General features: G+C 52.3%; 1 protein-coding gene across 3 annotated transcripts; it reads right to left on the bottom strand.

The window, feature by feature from the left end:
- Positions 1-5,262: 5,262 nt before the first annotated feature.
- Positions 5,263-20,334, bottom strand: ABHD6 (abhydrolase domain containing 6, acylglycerol lipase). Of its 3 annotated transcripts, none has more exons than XM_066195209.1 (10): positions 20,278-20,334; positions 16,792-16,861; positions 14,952-15,099; positions 11,516-11,672; positions 10,985-11,098; positions 10,624-10,756; positions 9,220-9,377; positions 8,362-8,416; positions 7,802-7,902; positions 5,263-7,091 (listed from the first exon to the last, which is right to left on the bottom strand). In XM_066195209.1, the coding sequence occupies exons 3-10, from the start codon at positions 15,068-15,070 to the stop codon at positions 6,915-6,917; spliced, it is 1,014 nt and encodes a 337-aa protein (XP_066051306.1). In that variant the 5' UTR covers positions 15,071-15,099; positions 16,792-16,861; positions 20,278-20,334; the 3' UTR covers positions 5,263-6,914. The 3 variants fall into 3 exon arrangements, with proteins under 3 accessions (XP_066051306.1, XP_066051307.1, XP_066051305.1); XM_066195210.1 differs by lacking the exon at positions 20,278-20,334 and adding an exon at positions 18,091-18,353; XM_066195208.1 differs by lacking the exon at positions 20,278-20,334 and adding an exon at positions 16,991-17,110.
- Positions 20,335-20,570: the final 236 nt, after the last annotated feature.

Below are 20,570 nucleotides of genomic sequence, written 5' to 3'. Positions count from 1 at the left end.
GCAGGTGTGTCTCCCACTAACTGAATCCAGGTCAGTAACTCTTGAGTACTGCAAGGAAAATTGCAGGAGCCCTTCTGACCACAGATTTCTGGTTGCTCACACAGGAACTGCTGACAGGGGAGTGGGTTCTGAAGGGAGAGGAGAGGAGAGGAGAGGAGAGGAGAGGAGAGGAGAGGAGAGGAGAGGAGAGGAGAGGAGAGGAGAGGAGAGGAGAGGAGAGGAGAGGAGAGGAGAGGAGAGGAGAGGAGAGGAGAGGAGAGGAGAGGAGAGGAGAGGAGAGGAGAGGAGAGGAGAGGAGAGGAGAGGAGAGGAGAATGCTGCATGTGCTCTCCTGAGCCATGTGGGATGGGAGGCCTGACATCATTTCTTCAGGGACAAAGGGGGTAGATACATCACCCCCACCTCCTCCACCCCCCCTAGAATGGAACACACGAACTGACACTACTCCCAGCAGTGGTGGCCTGGCCCAGCATGATCTAGTTTTCTTCTTTCGCATCCCTCACATCACCCCCCTCCCAAGACCAACATTTGTGGGTTTGTGACAGCATCCCTAGGAGCACTGAGGGGTTTGCTTGCGGGCCAAATCGAGGCTCTTGCAAAACAGGTTAATTATTTAACTCCTTGCAGGGATGACTTGCCCTTAAACTTCAAAGTCTGGTCGTCTTATGGAAGGAGAGAATTTGACCCCAAGAGCACCCAGTTCCAAGCATGAGACAAGAATGCTGGGCTTTGCCCTTGAACGGGTTATACATGGCTTGGGGACGCATGCAGGACCCAGCTCCCACGGAGAGAGACCAGTCTCTGCCCGGACATCAGCACCAAGCAGCAAGCTGGACCCCAGCTCGTTGGGGCGCAGTTTGGAGCAGGGGGTGCAGCATTACGGCTCTCTCGGCTCCCCTCAGAATGCTAACGCAGCTCCCCATGCTTGTCCCTTGCCGCCACCTGGTGCCACTTCGCCACAACTGCTAGGGAGCTGGGATGTTGAAATTCGGGATGCCATGGGTGTCGAGGACGGGGACCCCCTGAGCACAAAAGCACCTTTGAGGTCCCCATTCTCAACACCCATGGTCCCAAGCAGCCCCATGTCCTCCAGCCTTCACCTGGATCTGCAAACAAGCCAGTGACCTCTCCTGCCTACACGGTCAAAGAGAGGACTCCAAATATTTCCCAACCTCATGGACACCACCAAGGGTTATTTACGCTAAGGCAAACATGTTCCGGGCATTGGAGCTAGTCCTCATGGCATCCCCGAACAGCTTGGCAACGGAAGTGCAAAGCACCTAGAAATAGTCAGGGTGGTCAATAACAAGAATTAGTCATGTCCAAATCAATTTTCTTTTGCAATAGGGCAACAGGCCCCAGAAGCAGAGAGAGCAGCAAGGACTGTATTTCTTTAGTAGGGTTTTTGCTCAGCAAGACTCTGTCATTTCCACTGGAAAAATAAAGAAACTGAAGATTAACTCAACCTGCAAGATGGCTGCAAAGCATGCAGCAAAATTCTTTTCATTAGTTACCTGTGGCTCTCTGTGGAATAGGGAGGAGACAGAGGGAGATTCTCCACAGCTCTATCAGTGGCTCAGCTGAGACTGCCCCAAGGGGATGTGCTGGAGAGCTGTGGTAGAATACAGATGATCTTGGCAAATAGACAAAAAAAAAAAAAAAAAAAAAAAGGAGGTGGGCAAAGGAGGATGCCGCGTTTTGGAAAGACTTATGCAGTATTCTGCTTCCAGGTACGAATAACCAGTGTGCAAAAGTAGGCGGGGGATCAAGGTTGCGGGAAAGGGTGGCGCATAGGCTGAGCCACCTCATTTGGGGTGGGGGGTGGTGGAGGGGTTGTTATTGTTCCTATGTAGTTTAAACCAAACTGACTGGGATGTTTGCCCTTAAAACACTGTTGCAAGATACCCGCTGTCTGAAGCCAGCAAAGCGCAAGCCCAGATCTTGTGCCCAGCTGCCGGCATTATCCTTCCAGGTACAGGAGCAGCTGGCAAAGTCTGCAGGATTTTATTCGGGATGCAGGAGATCTGTGAACGTGAAAGAGGGAGCTGCAGGGAGCTGTGAACACTCTGCCAGCATCTGATGGGAATAGGAGAAGTAATAAGTTGAAATTTCAACACAGTTTCAGGCTATTCCTTTGGATGCCCTCTGAGCCCATCAGCTCCTGGGGAACGGTGGTGGAGTGTACAAGACTAGTGGGAACACCCAGGCCTCATGCAGGAAATGATCTAGGGATGGCCTGGATGGTCTCTGAAGATTTGTCCCAGCTCTACATTACTACTACCCCATGAAATGGCTTTGGAGCAGTTTAGGCTGTTCCTTCAGTGCACAGACACTGATCTGGTGTTCAAGCTCTCCTGGGCGTTTCCAGCGCTTGGGTGGCAAAGGCAGGGGCCATGGCAGACCTGAGTGAAGCCTCCCCTGCAGCTGAATGTGCCCGTGCCTTGAGAGGACTTTGCGTTATCCCCCCAGGAATGCAGGTCACCTGCACAGAGGCCAGCCAGAGCCCAGGCCCAGGAATGCTGTGCAAAGCCACGGGGAAGCACAAATCCCAGAGCTGCTGCCAGAAACCTGCCCACTCACCCAGTGCTCCTCTGCAGCTTTCCTGGAACACAACAAAACAAATAAAACTCAAGAGAGCAGCACACCAGGGCTGGGTGTGGGTCCTGCTCTCCAGAGCGAAACGGAGGTTTCTGGGCAAGAGTGGGGTTCTGAGAGGGGTGGGATGGCACTGCCTGCTGCCTGCCTGACTCCTGGCGACCGCCAAAGCCCTTCTCACCTTGCCAGAGCACCCTGCTCATGGCTAGTTTCTCCTACCACCACAGACCCAGATGCTCAGCAGCCAAACAGCTTTCTCGGAGGCAGGTTTTTTTTTTTTTTTTTTTTTTTTTTTTTTTTTTTTTTTTTTTTTTTTTTTTTTTGAGCCAGCCCTGTTGTGTTTTGGAGCCTCTTTCCAGGATATAGTGAAACAGCCTTAGCAAGATTCCGGTCAGCCTGCCTTCTCCGTATGAAAGGAAAATGGAGGCTTGCTCTCCATGTCCGGAGCTGCGGGCAGAGGCAGCAGACAGGCAGCGCTGTCGGGCAGGGAATGGCAGGGAGAAGTCCTTGACTGCTAGCGGTTCAGCCAGTGCTTACTGAGCAATCCCAAACGGCCCCCAAGAGGCTCCTGCTCGGAAAACGGCCTCCCAGAAGGAAAAACAACTGAACCCCCTGCCAGATCCTGTGTGTTTTTTCTTGCATTCCCTGCAAGTCTCAGCTGGAGGGTCCTGGCAGGGGACCCTCGTCATGTCACAAGGCAGCCACAGGCAGCACATGCCTCCGTCACTACAGGGACAGGGGTTTGGGGCTGCGGTGCCCCCTCCAGAGTGGGTGAGGGGAGCCATACTCCAGGGCATTCTCATCCAGGCTTCCACGGGGAAAATAATGTGTTTAAGAGGGTCAGGGGAAGGTTCAGCTGAATGGTGGCCTGCCAGAGTGGGGAACACCCACGACAGCACCCATACCATAGTGCCAGGTCCCTGAGCATCACTCTGCCCTTCAGAGGATGCTCTGTGCAGACCTGTGCTGGTGAAACCCTGCCACAAGGCAGCAAATAATAATTAATCGCTTTTGCTGGGGAAAAAAGGGAGAAAGATGCTTTTCCACTGCAGACAAGCATCTGCCTGCAGCTGTGTGGAACAGGACCCAGCCCAGGTTTCCCTGAAAGTCGATGTTTCAAGGCCATCAAATTTTCTCTTTCAGCACCAACTGGCACACACGCACTTGGCTGCCATCAGCTCTGTCCCTCCTGCTCCCAATGACACTCCAGGAGCAGGTATCACCACAGACTTGGATGCTCAGCAGCAAAACAGCTTCCTCAGAGGCAGTATTAGATTTATTTCAAGCCAGCCCTGTTGTGTTTTGGAGCCCCTTTTCAGGATACAGTTACAACAGCCTAATCAAGACCCACAACAACCAAGGGCCTACTCCTCACATAGCTTTTGTGTGAAGCTCTACCTCCCTGAGCCTCACGACCCAGCCCAGCCCCAGTACAGACCTGGTTTAGCCACATGGTTACCAGGAAAGCAATACTTACACATGGGGCAACAAACCAAAAGTACACCTCCTCCCTCCTGACATGCCAGGATGCTCAGGCTAGGTGCAGGTTCCCACTACCTGGGCTTGCCACAACTGGGATCCAGTAGCTTCCTTATGGTTCAATCAGTTCTGCTCTCAGGACACTAAAACCCACCAGGAGGAGCCAAACCCTCTGCCCCCTCCCAAGCCCCATAACCAGCCTAGAGACACACCTGTACCTGGATGGTGACCAGGGCTCACTGGGGGCTCAGTGCCAAGGGGACAGCAGCCAAAACCAAGGGAGTAAGCCTTGTGTGGTGTGGGGCTTTTCTGGCTGCCAGCAGGAAATGACAGTTAATGGGAGCAGCAGCCAGGTGTGTTTGCAGGTGCAGGCAGCTTACATCCCTGCCTCTCCAGTAGGCTCAGGGGCCCCCTCCAATATAGACCTGAGGGTTTTTATTGCTGAACTATAAGAGGCTGTAACACGTGATGCAGAAGCCCTGAACCACCCCAGCCTCAGCCCCTACCTGTGGGAGAGAAGCCCCCTCCCACCTCTGTGCTGTGATCATTAATAGGGTCACCTTGATGCAGGGTCACCTTGTTGCATGCATCACTGCAGCAGTGGAGCAGTGGCAGGGCATGGGCAGGTGGATCAGAAGCCAGGAAGGTGCTCCTCAGCCCTCCCTGCAGCTCCTCTGGCAAACAATGCAGCTACTGAGCCTCAAGAGCCTCTTGGGGAAAGGAGAAATGCAAATACTTTTGCCTGTAAATTGATGTAATGCATTCAGTAAGACTTAAAATAATAGATGAAATTAGTATTTAACATGCTTGCAAGAGTTTTAGGAGGAATCTTGTTGCTTAAAACCTAATTCCCTTGTCCCCTGGGGTTTTATTTTCCTTCTTGAGTGTTTGGTGCCACCTCCTCCTAATAAAACAAAAAAAAAAAAAAAAAAAAAAAAAAAAAAAAAAAAAAAAAAAAAAAAAAAAAAAAACCCAAAAAAAGGAAAATGTGTGTTGTCATTGAAGAAATGAGACTTGAACCTTCTGGGTCTTCAACAACTCTCTTTCCATTACAACATATTCCTTGAGCAAAACCTGCATCTCCCAGAAATGTGACGAGGAAAGAAGCAGCAGAGCAAGACCCCTGTATCATCCCACACCACAGCCACCACCTTCTCCAAAGGAAAAAGTAGTCATTGCACCATGGACTCCTTAAATCACTAGATTTTAATAGCCATATAAATCCTTTGCATACAGCAATCTGTGGCATGAGAAACCATATAGATACCGAACAAGTTTTTTCTGGCTTTTACCACGTAAAACTGTCAGCAATTTTCTTTTTTAAATAAACTCCTGTAGTAGAAACAATAACCAAGCAATTAACAGCAAATTTCTATTTTTCTAAAAGAACAATGTTTCTTCTCTTAAAAAGAGCCAAGAAGCTGACGGGGAGTTTCAGATGTATGTACAGATCTGGGTACCTCGAGAAGCACCAGAAGCCTGTTCCCAGTTGTGGGGGGGGACACTCTAACAGCACCCACTGTGACCCCCTGAGGAGGGCTGGGGGTGACTGAGGGCTGACAGCCACCTGCTGCTTTGCCTTTGAGGCCACCACACACCGCCCTGCCCTCCAGCACCCGCTGGTCTTGCCTGAGACCGGGACCAGCGCTCTGTCCCTGGGACAGGCAGTGAGGGACCACACCTGGAGAGGTGCAGGATCCATCCCTGAACATCACCTTGAGGAGTCTGAAGCGCAGCTTGTCCGTATTGCCTGTTTCTACCTATAGTTTCAGGAGTTGCAGTCATGGAGAGGATGCAGAAGCACATTGTACCTTTCCCCACCACCACCCAGCAGACAAGCTGACCCCTCCTTACCATTCCTCCCTGTGCTGGTCACACACACAGCCCCCTCCCACCCCTCACGCCTGTTCCAGTGGCATTGGCTTTTGCAGAATTCACAGAATTCATTAAGAGAATCATTATTTACATCCAGGTGTTCAGCAGCACAATGTGATAGAGGAGCTGAGACAAGAGTTCACCCGAGGTGGCTGAATCCCACCCTGGCCATGGGCTTATTGCTGACTCGGGCTCAGGGGCCGAATCACCCTGGGCGGTTCCCACTGCCCCAGTTCCACAGCGGTGGCAAAGCTGCTGCCTGCGCCCCGTTGTCACTGGCTGTGTTCACCCTCAGGTAGAACCAACCCTGGGCAAGGTGGGCTGTGCACAGACACCACACCCTGGGCAACATTAAGGCATTACAAATACACAGGAGCTATTCAGAGATTTAGAAAAACCCACTCAGAGTGTAAACATTTTTGCACATACAGTCATTGGACTTCCACACATGAAGTTTTCTGTTGTTTTCTGCTTGAATCATGAGATAAGGAGCTACACAAAGAGCACTCAAGCAGATGCCTGGAGCACTTGGGGGTTCTCATACAGCACAGCAGCATGCAACACGATGGACTCTAAGTAGTAAAAATATTGTAAGTCTCAGTCCAGGATGCTTTCTCCTTCCTACATTTCATATATAGTTAAGGGAAATGTCATGAACAACTACGTGCTGGTAACCCAGGTAAGATGGGTTGCTGTGTGATGAGCACTGGGTGATTTCAGCTCATTTCTACCTTACCTCTAAGTAGAAAAGGGAGATACTCTGCTTCTGTTCCTGCATCTATAGAGGTTGCTCAATGACCCCAGGTTGCTGTGCCAGTGGTGGTATAGGTTTAGGTATCAGTGATTCTGCCTTCCTCAGGGACTTTGGCACGTTGACCCCGATTCATACAAGATCCCTGAGAACGTATCAAAGCTTCAGTACTTTACAATTTAACCTGGCATGGGCACTTGGCTCCCTGCCACACTCATGCCTGCTTCTTATTGTTATCTATGCTGTGCAGCAGCGCCAGGAACTCCAGGATGAGGTTGGCTGTCTTGCGGGGCCGCTCCACCACCACTGAGTGCCCACAGTTCTCCAGGATGTACACATGGCAGTCTGGAATAGCGCTTGCTAAAACACTGGCACCAGAAACATCCAGGACCTGCATGGCAGGGGAAAAAACAGTCACTGCCACAGTCAGAGATGGGGTTTGCGGGACACTGCAGAAACCCTGTTGGGGTCCAACTGAGATGTGGAGCAGGGATGCAGACACAGTCCTTGTGATCCCAGCGTCCTGCCTGGGGACAGGGCAGGGAGGTTCCATGGTGCCAGTCTCAGCATGCAGCAGGGAACTCTCTTGTATGCTTTTTGGCTGCTGTCTCAATGCAAAGGTGTCATTGCAATCAAACACTTGCATCTTTGCATTGATAGAGCCCTCTGCATGCCTGCAGCTTGCTTCCTCCCACACCTTCCCTCCCACTTCTGCCTCTGAAACCAATCTTAAGATTTTGCCTAGAAGCCTGCCCACAATCAGCACATCTCTTCCCAGTTGCCAGGACAACTCTCTTTGCTGACTTTATTCTTCTTCCCAGCCCTTGCCTGTTTTGGTGCTGGCACCTACACCCCCACCTGCCCCCTCGCACTCCCCAGCCCTGGCACTGCCCTCCCCTCCCTCTAGAAAGCTGGCTGTCAGCTTTCTACCCACCACCCTGCTGAGGCCCTGTGTCTAAATCCTCTGGGGATGTAGACACATGTGCCAGCTCCCCGCAGAGCAGTGCACAGCTCAGCAGCACAGCCCCCACCGTGTCCCTGTGGGTGGGCAAGGGTAGAGATGGAGACAGGTCTGTGGGGAATGGGCAGGGGGATGCCTACCTGGTCCTGCTTTCCCCAGATGACCTGTGTTGGTGCTTTGATCTTGCTCATGTTCTCGTGGAGAGAGTGCCTGGACTTTTCATCCACGATTTCTAAAAACACTAGTGGGGCAAAAGAAGAGTCAGTCCTACAGGGAGATGTTCTGCCTCCCCTTCTCAAAGGGGGCCCTGTGGGCCAGTCCTGCCAGTATCCCCTCACTGGGAAACCCATGCAGAGATGATGGGCTGTCCTTGCCCTGCCACCAAGCCCGGCTGCAGAGGGGCCCTCAGCCAAACCATTTCCTCATAGGTATTTGTGAACCCAGATGGAAGGGCGAGGGTGAAGCAGCAACCCTGTCACCAGTGGGGGTGGCACTGGGGATGGCAGTGCATTGCTACCAGTGTTCAAGGTGTGTCCCCATATCCCTTAATGACATTGCCCCCTCCCACCCTCAGCAAGACAGCATGGGGATGCTGGGGCCCACCCATATGCTGGGGGCGGGTGGGCTGGGAAGAGCTGGTCCCCAAGCCCTGGGGATCCTGCTGGAAAGCCTAATCAGGAGGCTGCCACCATGCACTTACGTTTGCGGTAAAATTCATTGTGTGGGATGCGAACATCAACAAGGCCCTGGAGGATCTGCAGGGAGAGCAGAGGAGAGCTGCTGGAGGGGACCCATGCCCTGCACAAGGGTGAGTGTGCCCAAGAGCACTCAAGAGCAGCCCTTGTCTCCCCAGCAAGTTGGTCCCCAGCATGAGCTTCTTCCTAAGCATGTGCAACTGTTGAAACCACAATTAGGCAACATGTATTTCAGCAACAAGTAATATTGTCTTTTATGATGCAGACCCAATTTCTGCCCCTGGCCAGCAGCCACCTTGGCCATGACTGCATTTTTCGTCCTTTTTGTATTCTTTTGCCAAAAACACAAAATGTCTTGGCATTACCTTACATTTTTTTCTTACTCTCCAATCTACTCACTCCAGACTTCCTAAGGAAAACTAGTTTAATAGCCAGCCCCTCACAAGTTTCTCTCACTTGACAATGACGCAATTAACATTTCCATCACTTTTACTTAAAAAGCAGCAAACAATCCCCCTCCACACCAGACAACAGCTGCCTTAGTTATTTAATGCTTCCTGCCAGCCATATTTACTAAAAAAACCTTCTGCATCCCAGTCTGCTGCCAAAAACTTCATGGGAGGAGGAATTCCAGCAGGGACTGCCAGAGGGAGCTAGGAAAAGAGGGTTTGAAGGGAAAGTGCTGGAAAAACGCTGGGAGTGGGGCTGGGTGTGTCTCATCTGGGTGACGGCAGGGCTGGCAGCCCTAGTTCTACTCCCAGCATTGCCTCAGTTGCCATTATGTAGGCTCAGGGAGAAACAAACCTGATCACCACATCCAAGCCCCCCTTTCCCAGCTGCCACAACCAGCATCGGCTTCTCACCTGCTGTGGCACCTTGAAGCGAACATAGGAACAAAGCTTCAGCATGTCTGCCATCTCCTCGGGCGTTGAGGGGATTAAAGGGATCCTGTCAATGCGTTTGGACTCATGCAGCTCCCGGAGCTGCTTAATGAACTTGCTGTCAGTGGTAGTTGGCAGGCCTGGGTGAAATGAGAAGGGGGAAACAAGCTGAAACCCAGATGAGATCCCCACAAACAGCCCCAACAGAAAAACATCCTTGTACTGACCTCCCTCATCCCTGCCTCTGGCTTCCCGTCTGCTCACTCTTTAATAAAATTTTATAAAAAGAGGAGAGGAAGGAAACCTCTGTACATAGAGCCACTTCAATATGCCTCCAGAGATACCCAGCCTCCCTCCTGCTCCAGGGCTTGGCACCACCAACCCTACAGGCTGGCATGGCACGAGGTGTAGACATGCATGACTACTTCAGCTAAAGCTTTAGTGCTTTTTTTTATGTGATCATTGGGTGCAAACGCTAGTGCCCAGGCTGCCACTGCACAGGGTCAGACAGAACATTTCAGCAGCCCCATCTGCATGCACTACTGAGGAAAAATTCCCCAGCAATTTAATCATAAACCTTTCTGCAGCCCCCCCAGACAGAGGCTTCTCATCCAGAAACAGTCAGAGAGGCAGTCAACACCTCTCCCAGAGGGGAGTAGGAACCCAACGCCCCCAGAGCCTGGTAGCTAGGTAACAGTTGCTTTGTTTCATTCCTTAGTGCTTATTTGGAAGCTGCTTTCCTTGTGTGGGAGGGGAAAGGAGCTGCTATGACAACTGGGATGCAGCAAAGCCTCCCGGGCAGAGAAGCTCCCTGCCTGCTACACCTCCTGCAGCATGTCATGCCCAGGCTTCCCTGAGGCCCCTGGCCAGGGGATGCTGGGGATGGAGGGGATAGAGGGGACATGCTGCTGACCTGTGCCTAGCCCTGAAGTGCTCTTCCCACTCAAGGCAGCCAAAGGTGGGAGGTCAGAGCTCTCCAGCTTCCAAAGCCCCAGGCCTTCAGCGCACAAAGGCTTTCAGGAGGCCAGAATGGGAAGGCCATTCCTGTTGCAGTTTTGATTCCCTCTCTTAAACTGAGAGGCTGCAGACATGCTGTGTAAAATGCCTGCCATCCCAAGGGCAAAGGCATTTTCTTCCCTTGCAGAAGTTGCCCTAGTCCTGACTCTAACCAAAGCGCAGTGGGGTAAATGCCAAACCTCTGGAGAAGGGTTGTCAGCACAAAGCTGTGATTTTCTCTTGTGCCTTGCCAGAGATTTCCAGAGTGTAAGTACAAATTACTTCTAAATGCTTTACACTACACATCTATGCTGCCTCCAGCACTGCCCTGGGCTTTGTCACTGGCTTCTGCTTGCTCTCTCTCTGTCTCGCCTCCCCTGCCTTGCCCACCTGCAGGACAGATGAGGGTCAGGCTGCAAATATCTTCTGGGTACTGAGCAGCATAGACACCAGCAACATTTCCCCCCATGGAAGTGCCAACCAGATGAAAGGGCTTTCTGTTCAGCTTGATGCACTCCACGAACTGTCAGGGAGCAGAAGGAGCATTGTTAGGAGAGAGGAAACAACACCATGGGGTCAGGTCATTAGAGAAATTCAACTCAAAAGCTTGAGGCTGGTGACTCTGGCTGCCTGTGAAGGGAGGGGGTGAGGCTACACAAGGCAGACTAACAGGGCTTAGCATCCTTCATGTCCCCACATCCCTCACGTCCCCACATCCCTCTGCAGAGGTGATGTGATGCTGGAGCTTTACCTGGTGTATTCTCTTAGCTTGCCCACTAATGGAGTAATCATCCAAGTCCGAGCGGGTTGTGCCTTCATGCCCAGGCATGTCCACACATACCAAGTGCAGGTTCTTTGGCAGGAACTGAAGAAACAAACCAAGGGTGGTTACAGTGCAGGGAAACTGCTGCAAAGTGCAGGGATGGCAAGTGGGGAGCTCGGGTGGGAGCGGGGAGGGAGGGTTCACTCTCCTCATGGCAGCTCTGGCTGCTCGTGCACCAGAATAAGTCAGCTCATGTACCAAGGATGACATGATAGAGCATGGCCAAGACTTGCTTCCCATGGAGGCAGCAGGTGTGTACTGCTTTTCCCCTGCAGCTCTGCATGTTACAGGGGTGAAGGGATGCAACAAGCAATGGGCACGGAGCTAAGCAGCATGTTCCTAGCATGTTACAGCAGTCATCCCATCCCGTGCATGCAACCATTGGGCCCCCCACACTGCCCCCAAGCCCAGGACCATCAATTCTCAGTAAGGAGCAACATGATAGGAATGGAATCCCACCTTGACTATGGACAGCCACATGTCTTTGTGAGCTGAGAACCCATGTAACATCAAGATGGACGGTCGGTATCCAGGTCTTCCTCTATAGGAATAACAAAACTGATAGTCATCGTACTTTGCGTATCTAATCTGCATGCCCAAGGCTCGGCGCCAGTACCTGCAAGCAAGGAGAAAACACCAATGAGAAAGACAAGACCAGGGCCCAACCATGATATAACCCAGGTGACAAGTCTGAAGGCAGCCACTGATTTGTTGGCTTTCTAAGGTCAGTTAGTTTGGGGTCTTACTGGTGCCATAATGGCACTACTGGGATTATCCCTGTGCATCTGGGCCCTGGACAGGTGTAGTACTGGTGGCTGGCTGCACTGCAGATGCTTTGTGGAGACAATCTGTTTGTTAAAAACTTTAAAAAAATTACCCTAAATAACTCATTTAGCAATGGAAATGGGCCAAAATAACAATGGTAAAAGAGAAAATGCCCAAAGGCTGGTATAAGGACAGAGACTCAGGAGAGAGGGGCAGCACACAGGGCAAGGCAGCGTACAAGATGGGCAGGCCAAGGGAGACAGTTCTCCCAGGTGGATAAGGTGGATCTGTAACAGAGTTACTGGGACACAGTCCTGCATCAATGGGAGTACATCACCCCACAGACAAGCACATCAGTTCCCAGCCAAAATAATCATGTCACCCCGGAGCACCACAGCAACCTAATTCCCATGGACCAAGGAGACAGTCTTTGAAAATGTATTTATACACAAACAAAGGACTGGAGTGGACCATCCTTACACTGGGTTTAGCACCCCAGAAGACAGCAGGTTAACTGCAAGGCTGTTCCTCTAAAAGCAGAGGCAGACAGCTCCTGCCAGCACATGCCTGCAGTCTGCTCAGAGGACGCAGCGAAATTGCCGGCCAGAAGGACCTGGACAGAGATTATCGGTGACACTTCGGACACATGATGTGTACGTGCAGCCCAAGGCGGAGAACGGGGTCGCTTTATCTGTGTTTCCCCTGTGCTCAGACATAACCCTTGTCAGGACAACCAGTGGGCTATTCCTGGTGGCCAAGACATTGGCAAGTACTTTTATATGCCGTATCAGAATTTATTTGAGACACAAGAGCAAGGTCACCAACACTTCTGGACTGTCCTACCTCTCTGCCCACTCAAAGCTTATGCAGAATGAAATCCTCTTTTAGCATAATCCCTTTTTCGAGGGAGTTAGTGGGACTTAAGCAGCATCTCAGCTCTGTGCTGGTCCTACAAGGAGAGGTGAATTTCTCCCTAATAAGTGTCTTAAGAGTCCTTGCCTCAAAGGCACTGGTGTGAACTACCAATGGGCAAGATGATAACATTTTTAGCAACTGATCCTAATGGATCAATTCAGCAGAAGGCAAAATAATCTGTGCAAAGCTGAACTGATCCCTCACAAGGTGTTAACTCACTTAGTGGCAGCAGCTAAACTGATTAACCCCTGTCAAAGCACAGGCAGAGTGGTTCCAGGGCTGGGGTCAGCGGGGCAGCCTTGGATATCCTGCCAGGCAGGAAGGCGCATTAGTGGCAGGGAAAGCAGTGAGGTCGGGGGTGAGGGGGGGCCAGCATGACCCTTGATGGCTCCAGCTGAGGACACAGACTGGCAGTGAGGAGAAGGAAGGGGCAGGGAGTTATGGAAGAGGGGAGAAGCTTCTCCCAGGACCTCCCAGGAACAGTGCCGCAAAGCTGGAGCTGCATGGGGCTGAAAAAGAAGAGCAGCATGGCATGCTGCCTGCACCTTTCCTGCCTCTGCTGACGAAGAAACACAACAATTTCACCCCTCAAAAAATCCAACTTGGAAAGAAGGCAATAGAAAAGGAAGAGTAAGGGCAAACCCATACTTCTCATCCACTGTCCCTAACAAAAGAGGTGCCCATGACATAGAGTGCATTGCAATTACTCCTGCAAGAAGCCCATACTGCCAGAAATGCTGGAAGAGAGAGAAATGGGGGACCACACCCTTCAAAAGAAGTCAGTCTTCTGAGCCCTGCTCACATACTGATTCACATACTCCCTCACCCAAACACATGCCCACAGTGCATTTTCACTCAGCTCCTTACCTGCAGCCCCCAAAGAACAAAGGCAGCAGGGCATTCTCTACCTTCCACTCACCCTGGCTCCTCCAAGCTCCCAGCATCAGACTCTGCACCTCCTTTGGCCTGTCCTGCCACCCCTGCCTGTGGCTGCTCAAGGCTTCACCCTGACCACACTCACTCAGCAGTGCCTTCCAGGGATCCTCGTCTGAACCTCAGTCCATCAGGGTCCTCCAGCCACTCATATATCCAAAGAAACAAACCACTTTGACTGCCAAATCCAGTACCACCCAGACATCCATGGGGCAGGAGAAGGCTGTGACATTGCCTGCTCTCCTTTGCAAAGTGATGATCCCATCACTGGGCCATACTCCGTCCTCTCTCAGATGCTGTGAATAAAAGGCTGCTAATTAAAGTGCCTTTAGAAACAGGCTTCATCCCATTGCTGCACCTGAGTGCTGTGGTGGACAAACAGCTTCCTCTCAGAGGAGGTTACTTGGATTTGGAAACACTCCTGAGCTGAACTGTAGGAGCCACCATCTACCAGCAGCCCATGAGGGCAGCCTGACACACTGTCTGCTCTGCCCCCACTGGGGGATGAGACTCTCTCCTGACTTCTGAAGGGAGTTATTCCAGCTTTTCCTTGCAACACACCCAGAAAGAAAAGCTGCCAGTGTGTTTATCACTGATTTCCAGGGACAAAGGAGAACTGAAGGATGTAGTGCTTGCCTCCTGGTATCAGAAAGAACAAGATTCAAGGGGATAAGGAAAAGCATCCCTCCATCTTCTCTGATGCTCCATTCCTGAAGAAAAAGAGAGGATGAGAAAAGCCTCATCCATAACTACTAATGAGGGAAAAGTCCCTGCCTGCTGAGCAGCCTGTCAGCTGCAATGGAACATGTGAGCCCAGGGACACCTACACCACAGCCATATTGATGAGGTGGGAGATCACCAGACTTCCACAGCTGCCAGGCTGGTGGACAGGCTGCAATGGCAGTGCTTTTCCCAGTCTCAGTCCTGTCCTTGGGGAAAGCAGCCCAGAGAGGTTTGGAGAGATCCAGCAAGCTGGCACTGCAGTAGCAGCCTGGCCAACTGCCTCTTGGCACAGCCAAACCCCTGGGACAGCAAGAGGCCTCACAGACATAGGGCTCAGCAGCAGAAATGCAATAGGAAAATGCCATTTTCTTCTCCCACACATTTAAAGCTGCACACAGCTGGCACGGCCCTGGAGGACCTCAGGTCACCTGCTTTTATTGCCATCAGGGGCAGGAACAGCCAGCTCTGTTCACACCACTGTGATGTCTGTGTGTGTGGGGCCCTGCTGGGTGCAGTTTCCAGCCCCACACCACACTGAGAGAAGGGCTCATGCACTCACCAGTAGTAGATGCGGATAAGCGCCGAGGGCCAGAGGAGGAATGAGGCCACGAAGGCCAGGATGGGGATGGCCAGGGTGCCACTGGCGATGACAAACATGTTCAGCATATCCAGGTCCATGTTGCTCTTCACTACTCAGCCCCACCTGCCTGCATTTAGGGAAAGTTCTGAGGTTAACCACCAGAAATTATGACAAGTAACTGCTAAATGAGAACTCTGCTGCCAGATGGGGAGGAAAGCAGCTCTGCAAGAGGCAGGTATCAGTCAGGAGCACAGAAAAGTCTCCTTCAGTTTTAGAACCCACCTATTTCTTCTGGGTCCTTAATGGATCTAATTACTGCCAAGTTATCCTCTCAGGAGAGCACATCTCAAACGGGCAATGAGCCTCCTAACAGGCATGGAACATGTCCGGGGTGACAGAGCACAATATGGCCCTTGGGACACTTTGCAGACACAGGAAGCACAGCTCCCTGAGAGATCCAGGCAGCCTTTCCCCTCACCATGGGTGCAGGCAGCCTTTCCCTCTATGGGTGCAGGCAGGGCCTGTTTCAGGCAGGCTCCGCTCTTCTTTCTGGAGGCAGGCATCCAGCTCTTGTCTCCCTTCTCTCCCCCTGCCTGATCCCAAATCCCCAGCACACAACCACTGACCTAGAACTGATGGGTTGAGCCCAGCCCTCATTATCGCTTTGCACAGGCACCAACTAATCAAGGAAGCAGAGCCTATTAATGGACTTGGGAACAGAAGGGAACAACTTGGCAGGGCACTCTTTGGTGTCCAGCCCTTATCAGAAACAAATTTATCCCCACTCCCACATCCTCACTTCTGCCCCACATTTTGCACTTGCTGTGGATAAGAGCTCCCCATCCCTGCTCCCCAGCATCCTTCAGACAAGTCTCAGGAACAGCAGGTGGAGGACACTGGGTGCAAGGGCAAGCTCTTGCACAATGTCATGTTTGTCCCTGAACTCTCCCCACCACAGGCAGCTGGGATATATTTTTCTCATTAAGAGATTAAACACTGCCACACACATATCTCCTCTAATTCCCCCTGCAAACCAACTCATGGCTCCTCCTTTCCTCGGCACTAGCACTTTTGTCCCACATTTGTAAAACGAAACATCCTCAATGCCTGCTCTCCCACCAGCAACTCACCCCCCATCACCACCTCCACATTTCTCCGTGTCAGGACAGTCAGATTTTTTCCAGCTTCCTGCAAGACTCCCAGTGGTGTGTGTGCGGTATGTGATACCACGAAACAGGAACACAAATCACCACAGTCACAGCCTCCCGCCCCCAGACACTGTCACAGTGGATCACAATGGACCCCCACATTACACACAACCCAGGGAAACGGCTTCAGCCAGACTTGCCCTCTTCCCCCAGGGAAAATAGGAATAACTGAAATTTGAGGAATACTGTAAATATTTCCACCAGGCACCTCCTTAACAAAGCTAAACCTCATTTCCGTCTTCAAGCCTCAACAACACATCGTTATTCATCTAATTAACATTTTGTAGTTGATCTCAGCATGTCTTGTTCATTAAAAAAACCCCACTTTATGCAACCGATAAACCCTCTCCATGTGAGCAGGGCTGCGAGGGAGCCCACCCCGGAGCACTCGCTGCCTTTTGCTACGTCACTAAAACAGGGCAGAAATTAAGCACGGAAAATCGCCATTGTTCCCATCGGCGACCCGTAACGAGAGAAGGCTGCAGGAAGCAAAAAGAGCGGGATGGTGGAATCTCCTCCGTCCCTGGCACGGGGTCACCGCCTCTGCCTCCGCTTCCACACCGCTTTTAGAAAGCTAAACGAGGAGAAAGGCTTTAAAAAGCCCGGCTTACCTTGCACAGTTCCCCACCTCCTCTCGGCACAACTCCTGCTCGCTGCTGGCAGCGGCAGTGTCTGAAAACACTGTCACAAGAGGAAAAAAAACAAGGTCAAAATCGCAGTCCTGCTTTAACGCCTCCCTTCAGGCTCGGCGGCCCGGTGAGCTTGGGGTATTTAAGGCACCAGCTTCCCTTCAAGACGTCTTATATTCACCTTCTGACTGACCTCTCCCCTGTTTATGTAAATACGGTCTTTTGTACAATAAAGCCCGCTGAGTGCACTTGTTCCAAGCAGGAGCAAAGTGCAAGCTGCCATCGGGGAGGGAGCGAGAGCCGCGGCGGGGAGAGCCGAGCCCAGCAGCCCCGGGCAGGGCTGCGCGGACCCAGCGCCGCGGGCTCATGCTCGCCCTTCAGGTGATTACTGCTATTAGAACAAAGCCAGCTAAGCTGCTTCTCATCTCCTTCCTCTTTGTCTTAAAGGTACTTTTCCAAGCCCTCTCCGTGCGCCCCCCCCGCCAGCCTTCCCTCTGTGCGACAGGCTGAAGCGAAGCGCAGCCGCAGGGAACCACTGGGCACGCAGCAAAATGCTGGCCTGAACTCGCCGGCAGATTTTGGGTGTGAAATTCACGGGGAACGACCAGTATGTGCACCGGAGCCGCGCGGCATGAGTTCTGGGGGCTGCTTCAAGCCAGAAAAATCCCTGAGAGCTCCCCTCGCCACGGCCGCAGGACCAGGGGCAGCCGGGGGCGGCTGTCCCCATCAGGCCGAAGCATCTCGGCAGGGCCACGGCAGCCACCACTCACAGGTGAGCCTCGGCGCCCGGCGCACACCCGGCCAGCCTCGCTCGGCGCCCCGCTGGCCGCGGGCGCCTGGGCGGGGGCAGGATGCCCGGGGAGCCCCATGGCGCTTCGGAACCTCCTTCTGCGTGGACAGAGCCTCGTCACTGATTTCCATGGCTAACTCCGATGGAGGACAATGTCAGCAGGCTCAGTGACGCGGTCAGGGACAGCCACCGTCACCAAAGTCCCCAGCACCCCCCGCCCAATAAAGCCACCCCTGCACCCATCAGGGCTGCAGGGACACCAGCTCTCCAAGGCCTTGGGGGAGCACCCACAGTGGCAATGCCCTGGGATGCTGCTTTGCCCATCGGGGAATGATAACCCTCCCTGCTGCACTGAGACCAGGCACCATCACCCCAGGTCCCGGCACAGTCCTTTGCTACCACTAAGAGAGAAACTTGTTAAGCTGCTGTGGTTAAAACAAAACAAAACAAAACAAAACAAGCCCTCTGGTAACGGCTGTAAATCTTCATACCGCAGCTCATCCATCATTCTGAGGTGCCCTGTGACCAAGAGTCACAGCAAGTGGCCCCAAATGTTGCTACTGCTTCTCAGAATCATCTCCACACACTTCATAAATTAACTTGCAAACAACAATTAGGCAACTTTGATAAATGATGTGTGATCATGGCAGTGATAATGCTGAGCACGCTGCACACGTGGCAGGACATGGGATGCCAAATCAGGAGCACTGGTTCCCATACTGGCAACAAGCACTAACCACCACATCCTGCATCCCTCCCATGAGGATCCCTAAAACAAGGCTCCCCAGGTAATGAGATTGTCCCAGGACAGATATTGGGAGGAGCCTCCACATCTCTATTTGTTTGCCACTTCCTCCCCTGTGTCAGATTCAAGTAAGGGTCCCAACACCTGCAAAGAAAGGGGCCAACAGGTGGAAGGGGTCTGTGTGGTCACTACAGAGGACGGTATGCTGGGGATACAACCAATACTTATGGGACATAAGTATTTTTCCCCTTTCAAGCTCAGTGTGTCACTCCAGGGAGGCTTGGGAAGACCAAAGAATGCAGCTCAGGTGTATCTTTAATTTTTTTCCAAGCCCCACAAGAGAAGCAGCAGAAGCACAAAACCCACCCCAAGGCAGAAGGGCTTTGAGTTGGAAGGGGAAACTGGCAGCTGATGCACTGGGCAGTCCTAAGAAAGGCCAGGCAGGGATTTCACAAAACAGGAATCACGTGTATGCCATCACTACCAACATTCAGGCACAAAGGCTGTCTTGGGCTGTGCTCATCGGGACTGGGCTGCACAACTGCTGTTGCACCCAGGGCTTTTGCTCAGCCCACCTGCTCCCAGCACAGTCTATGTCTCACTGATCACTAAATAGCTGAAAGCTAAGCAGCACATTTAGGCATATGGTAATTTTTTTTTTTTTTAGGATCTCAAAAGGAAAAAGCATCAACCAATTTTAAGATTCCACTGCAGAAATAGAGGGCTTTGAGGAACCTTGGTGACTGAGGTGTGCCCCTCAGAAGCCCCGACTCACACTACTAACCATGTAAAAAGAAAAACCCAAAACATGCAAGTCAACCCTTTCCCTTGGAAACTCCTTCACCCTTGCATCATCTGCAGCCAGAAAAATAGTATTGACTATAAACTATGACATAACAACTGTTATGATTCCCCAGTGCTGTAGTTTGCTATGGGATCCTTTAGGTGTTAATCACAGTTAAGGTCTAATTTAATATCTATTAAGATTTGAAAGATCTCTGTCTGTCAGACAGCCAGCTCTCAATCTTAATCTGGCCTCTGGTGAGCCAAAAGTAGGAAATGTGCCCTTTCACCTTCATTTATTTATAGATGGCAGAAATGCAATCATTATTTCTGCAGCAGCAGAAAACATACATCTCTGAGCCAGCTGTGTCTGTGCAACACGGCTCCAACATGAGCCAGAGAGTCTGGGCTGGTCCCTGACCCTGCTGCTGTACCCCAGGCTGGGAATATGCAGGGACAAGCTATCGGCATCACTGCCAGCCAGCCTGGGGACAGTGTGGATGAAAAGTATGACCCAAGCAGGCTGTGCTGCCAGTCAGCTGCTGGTTTAGAAATTCATAACGTGCCCATCCTCCTTCCGGAGCCTGTCGCCATCCTCATCCTGCCGCACATGCACGCAGCAGAGCATGCACGGCGCATCTGATGTCACGAGTGCGCTCGGACTCAGCCGTCTCCTCGGGAGGGGGTAGGAAAGAGTGGGCAAGGATGAGGCAGAGGTATCCGGTGGCCAAATCCTGGCCCTTTCTCTCAGCGCACAGTCCCCTCCGCTCCCCCCTCCAGAGCATCCTCCTCCGGCAAAATGACAGCATCCTCCGAACAGCAGCAGCCGAGTCCACAGAATCCTTTAGAGTCATAAAACGGTTTGCTTTGGAAGGGACCTTAAAGATCATCTTGTTCCAACGCCCTCTCCACCAAATGATTAATTGTTGGGGGGGGGGGGGGATTAAAGGCAAATTAATTAAATCTTTGAATATATAGTTTAATGCTTTTCTTGGGTTTCGCCTTTGCTCGCGATCTTCTGCCCACCCCCAGCGATCCCACAGTTGGGGCGGGGGAGACGCGGACGGCGGAACGGCCCCCGCTCCTCTCACTTCCCCCCGGTCCTGTCATTGCCACCGTCAGCCCCGCATCCCGCCCCCCCGCCTCTCACCGTGCCGATCCGAGCCGTGCCGGGCCGTAATGGCAGCGCCGGGCGGCGGAACGCGGCGGCTCCGCTGCGCCCTCCCCCGCGCCGGTGCGGCTCCGCGGGGCGCAGGGAGAGGCGGGGATGCGGCTCCGCGGGGCGGGATGCCGAGGGGTATAGGCGGGACACAGCCGGGCTGAGAGGGCCGAAAGCGGGGCTTACAACGGGGTGCGAGGGGAGATGTGATAGCGCTGCTTTGCCGCTGCGACGGGGGAGACTAGGACGGCAAGATGGCCACAATGCGGGGATGTAGAGGGAGG

Source organism: Chamaea fasciata, unplaced genomic scaffold (genome assembly GCF_029207755.1).
Source record: "Chamaea fasciata isolate MVZ Bird 193981 ecotype frontalis unplaced genomic scaffold, bChaFas1.0.hap1 SCAF_13, whole genome shotgun sequence".
Taxonomy (NCBI): domain Eukaryota; kingdom Metazoa; phylum Chordata; class Aves; order Passeriformes; family Sylviidae; genus Chamaea; species Chamaea fasciata.
The sequence above is the reverse complement of the archived record's forward strand: the minus strand, read 5'-3'. Positions and strand labels throughout refer to the sequence as shown.

What these genes read in the sequence shown, in the direction of transcription:
- ABHD6 (XM_066195209.1), bottom strand. Translation starts at nt 15,070, where the DNA reads ATGGACCTGGATATGCTGAACATGTTTGTCATCGCCAGTGGCACCCTG. An exon ending in AAGCTAAGAGAATACACCAG is followed by an intron (nt 10,757 to 10,984) that starts GTAAAGCTCCAG and finishes GCTCCCTGACAG; the next exon opens with TTCGTGGAGTGCATCAAGCT. An exon ending in CAATGAATTTTACCGCAAAC is followed by an intron (nt 7,903 to 8,361) that starts GTAAGTGCATGG and finishes TTGCCCCACTAG; the next exon opens with TGTTTTTAGAAATCGTGGAT.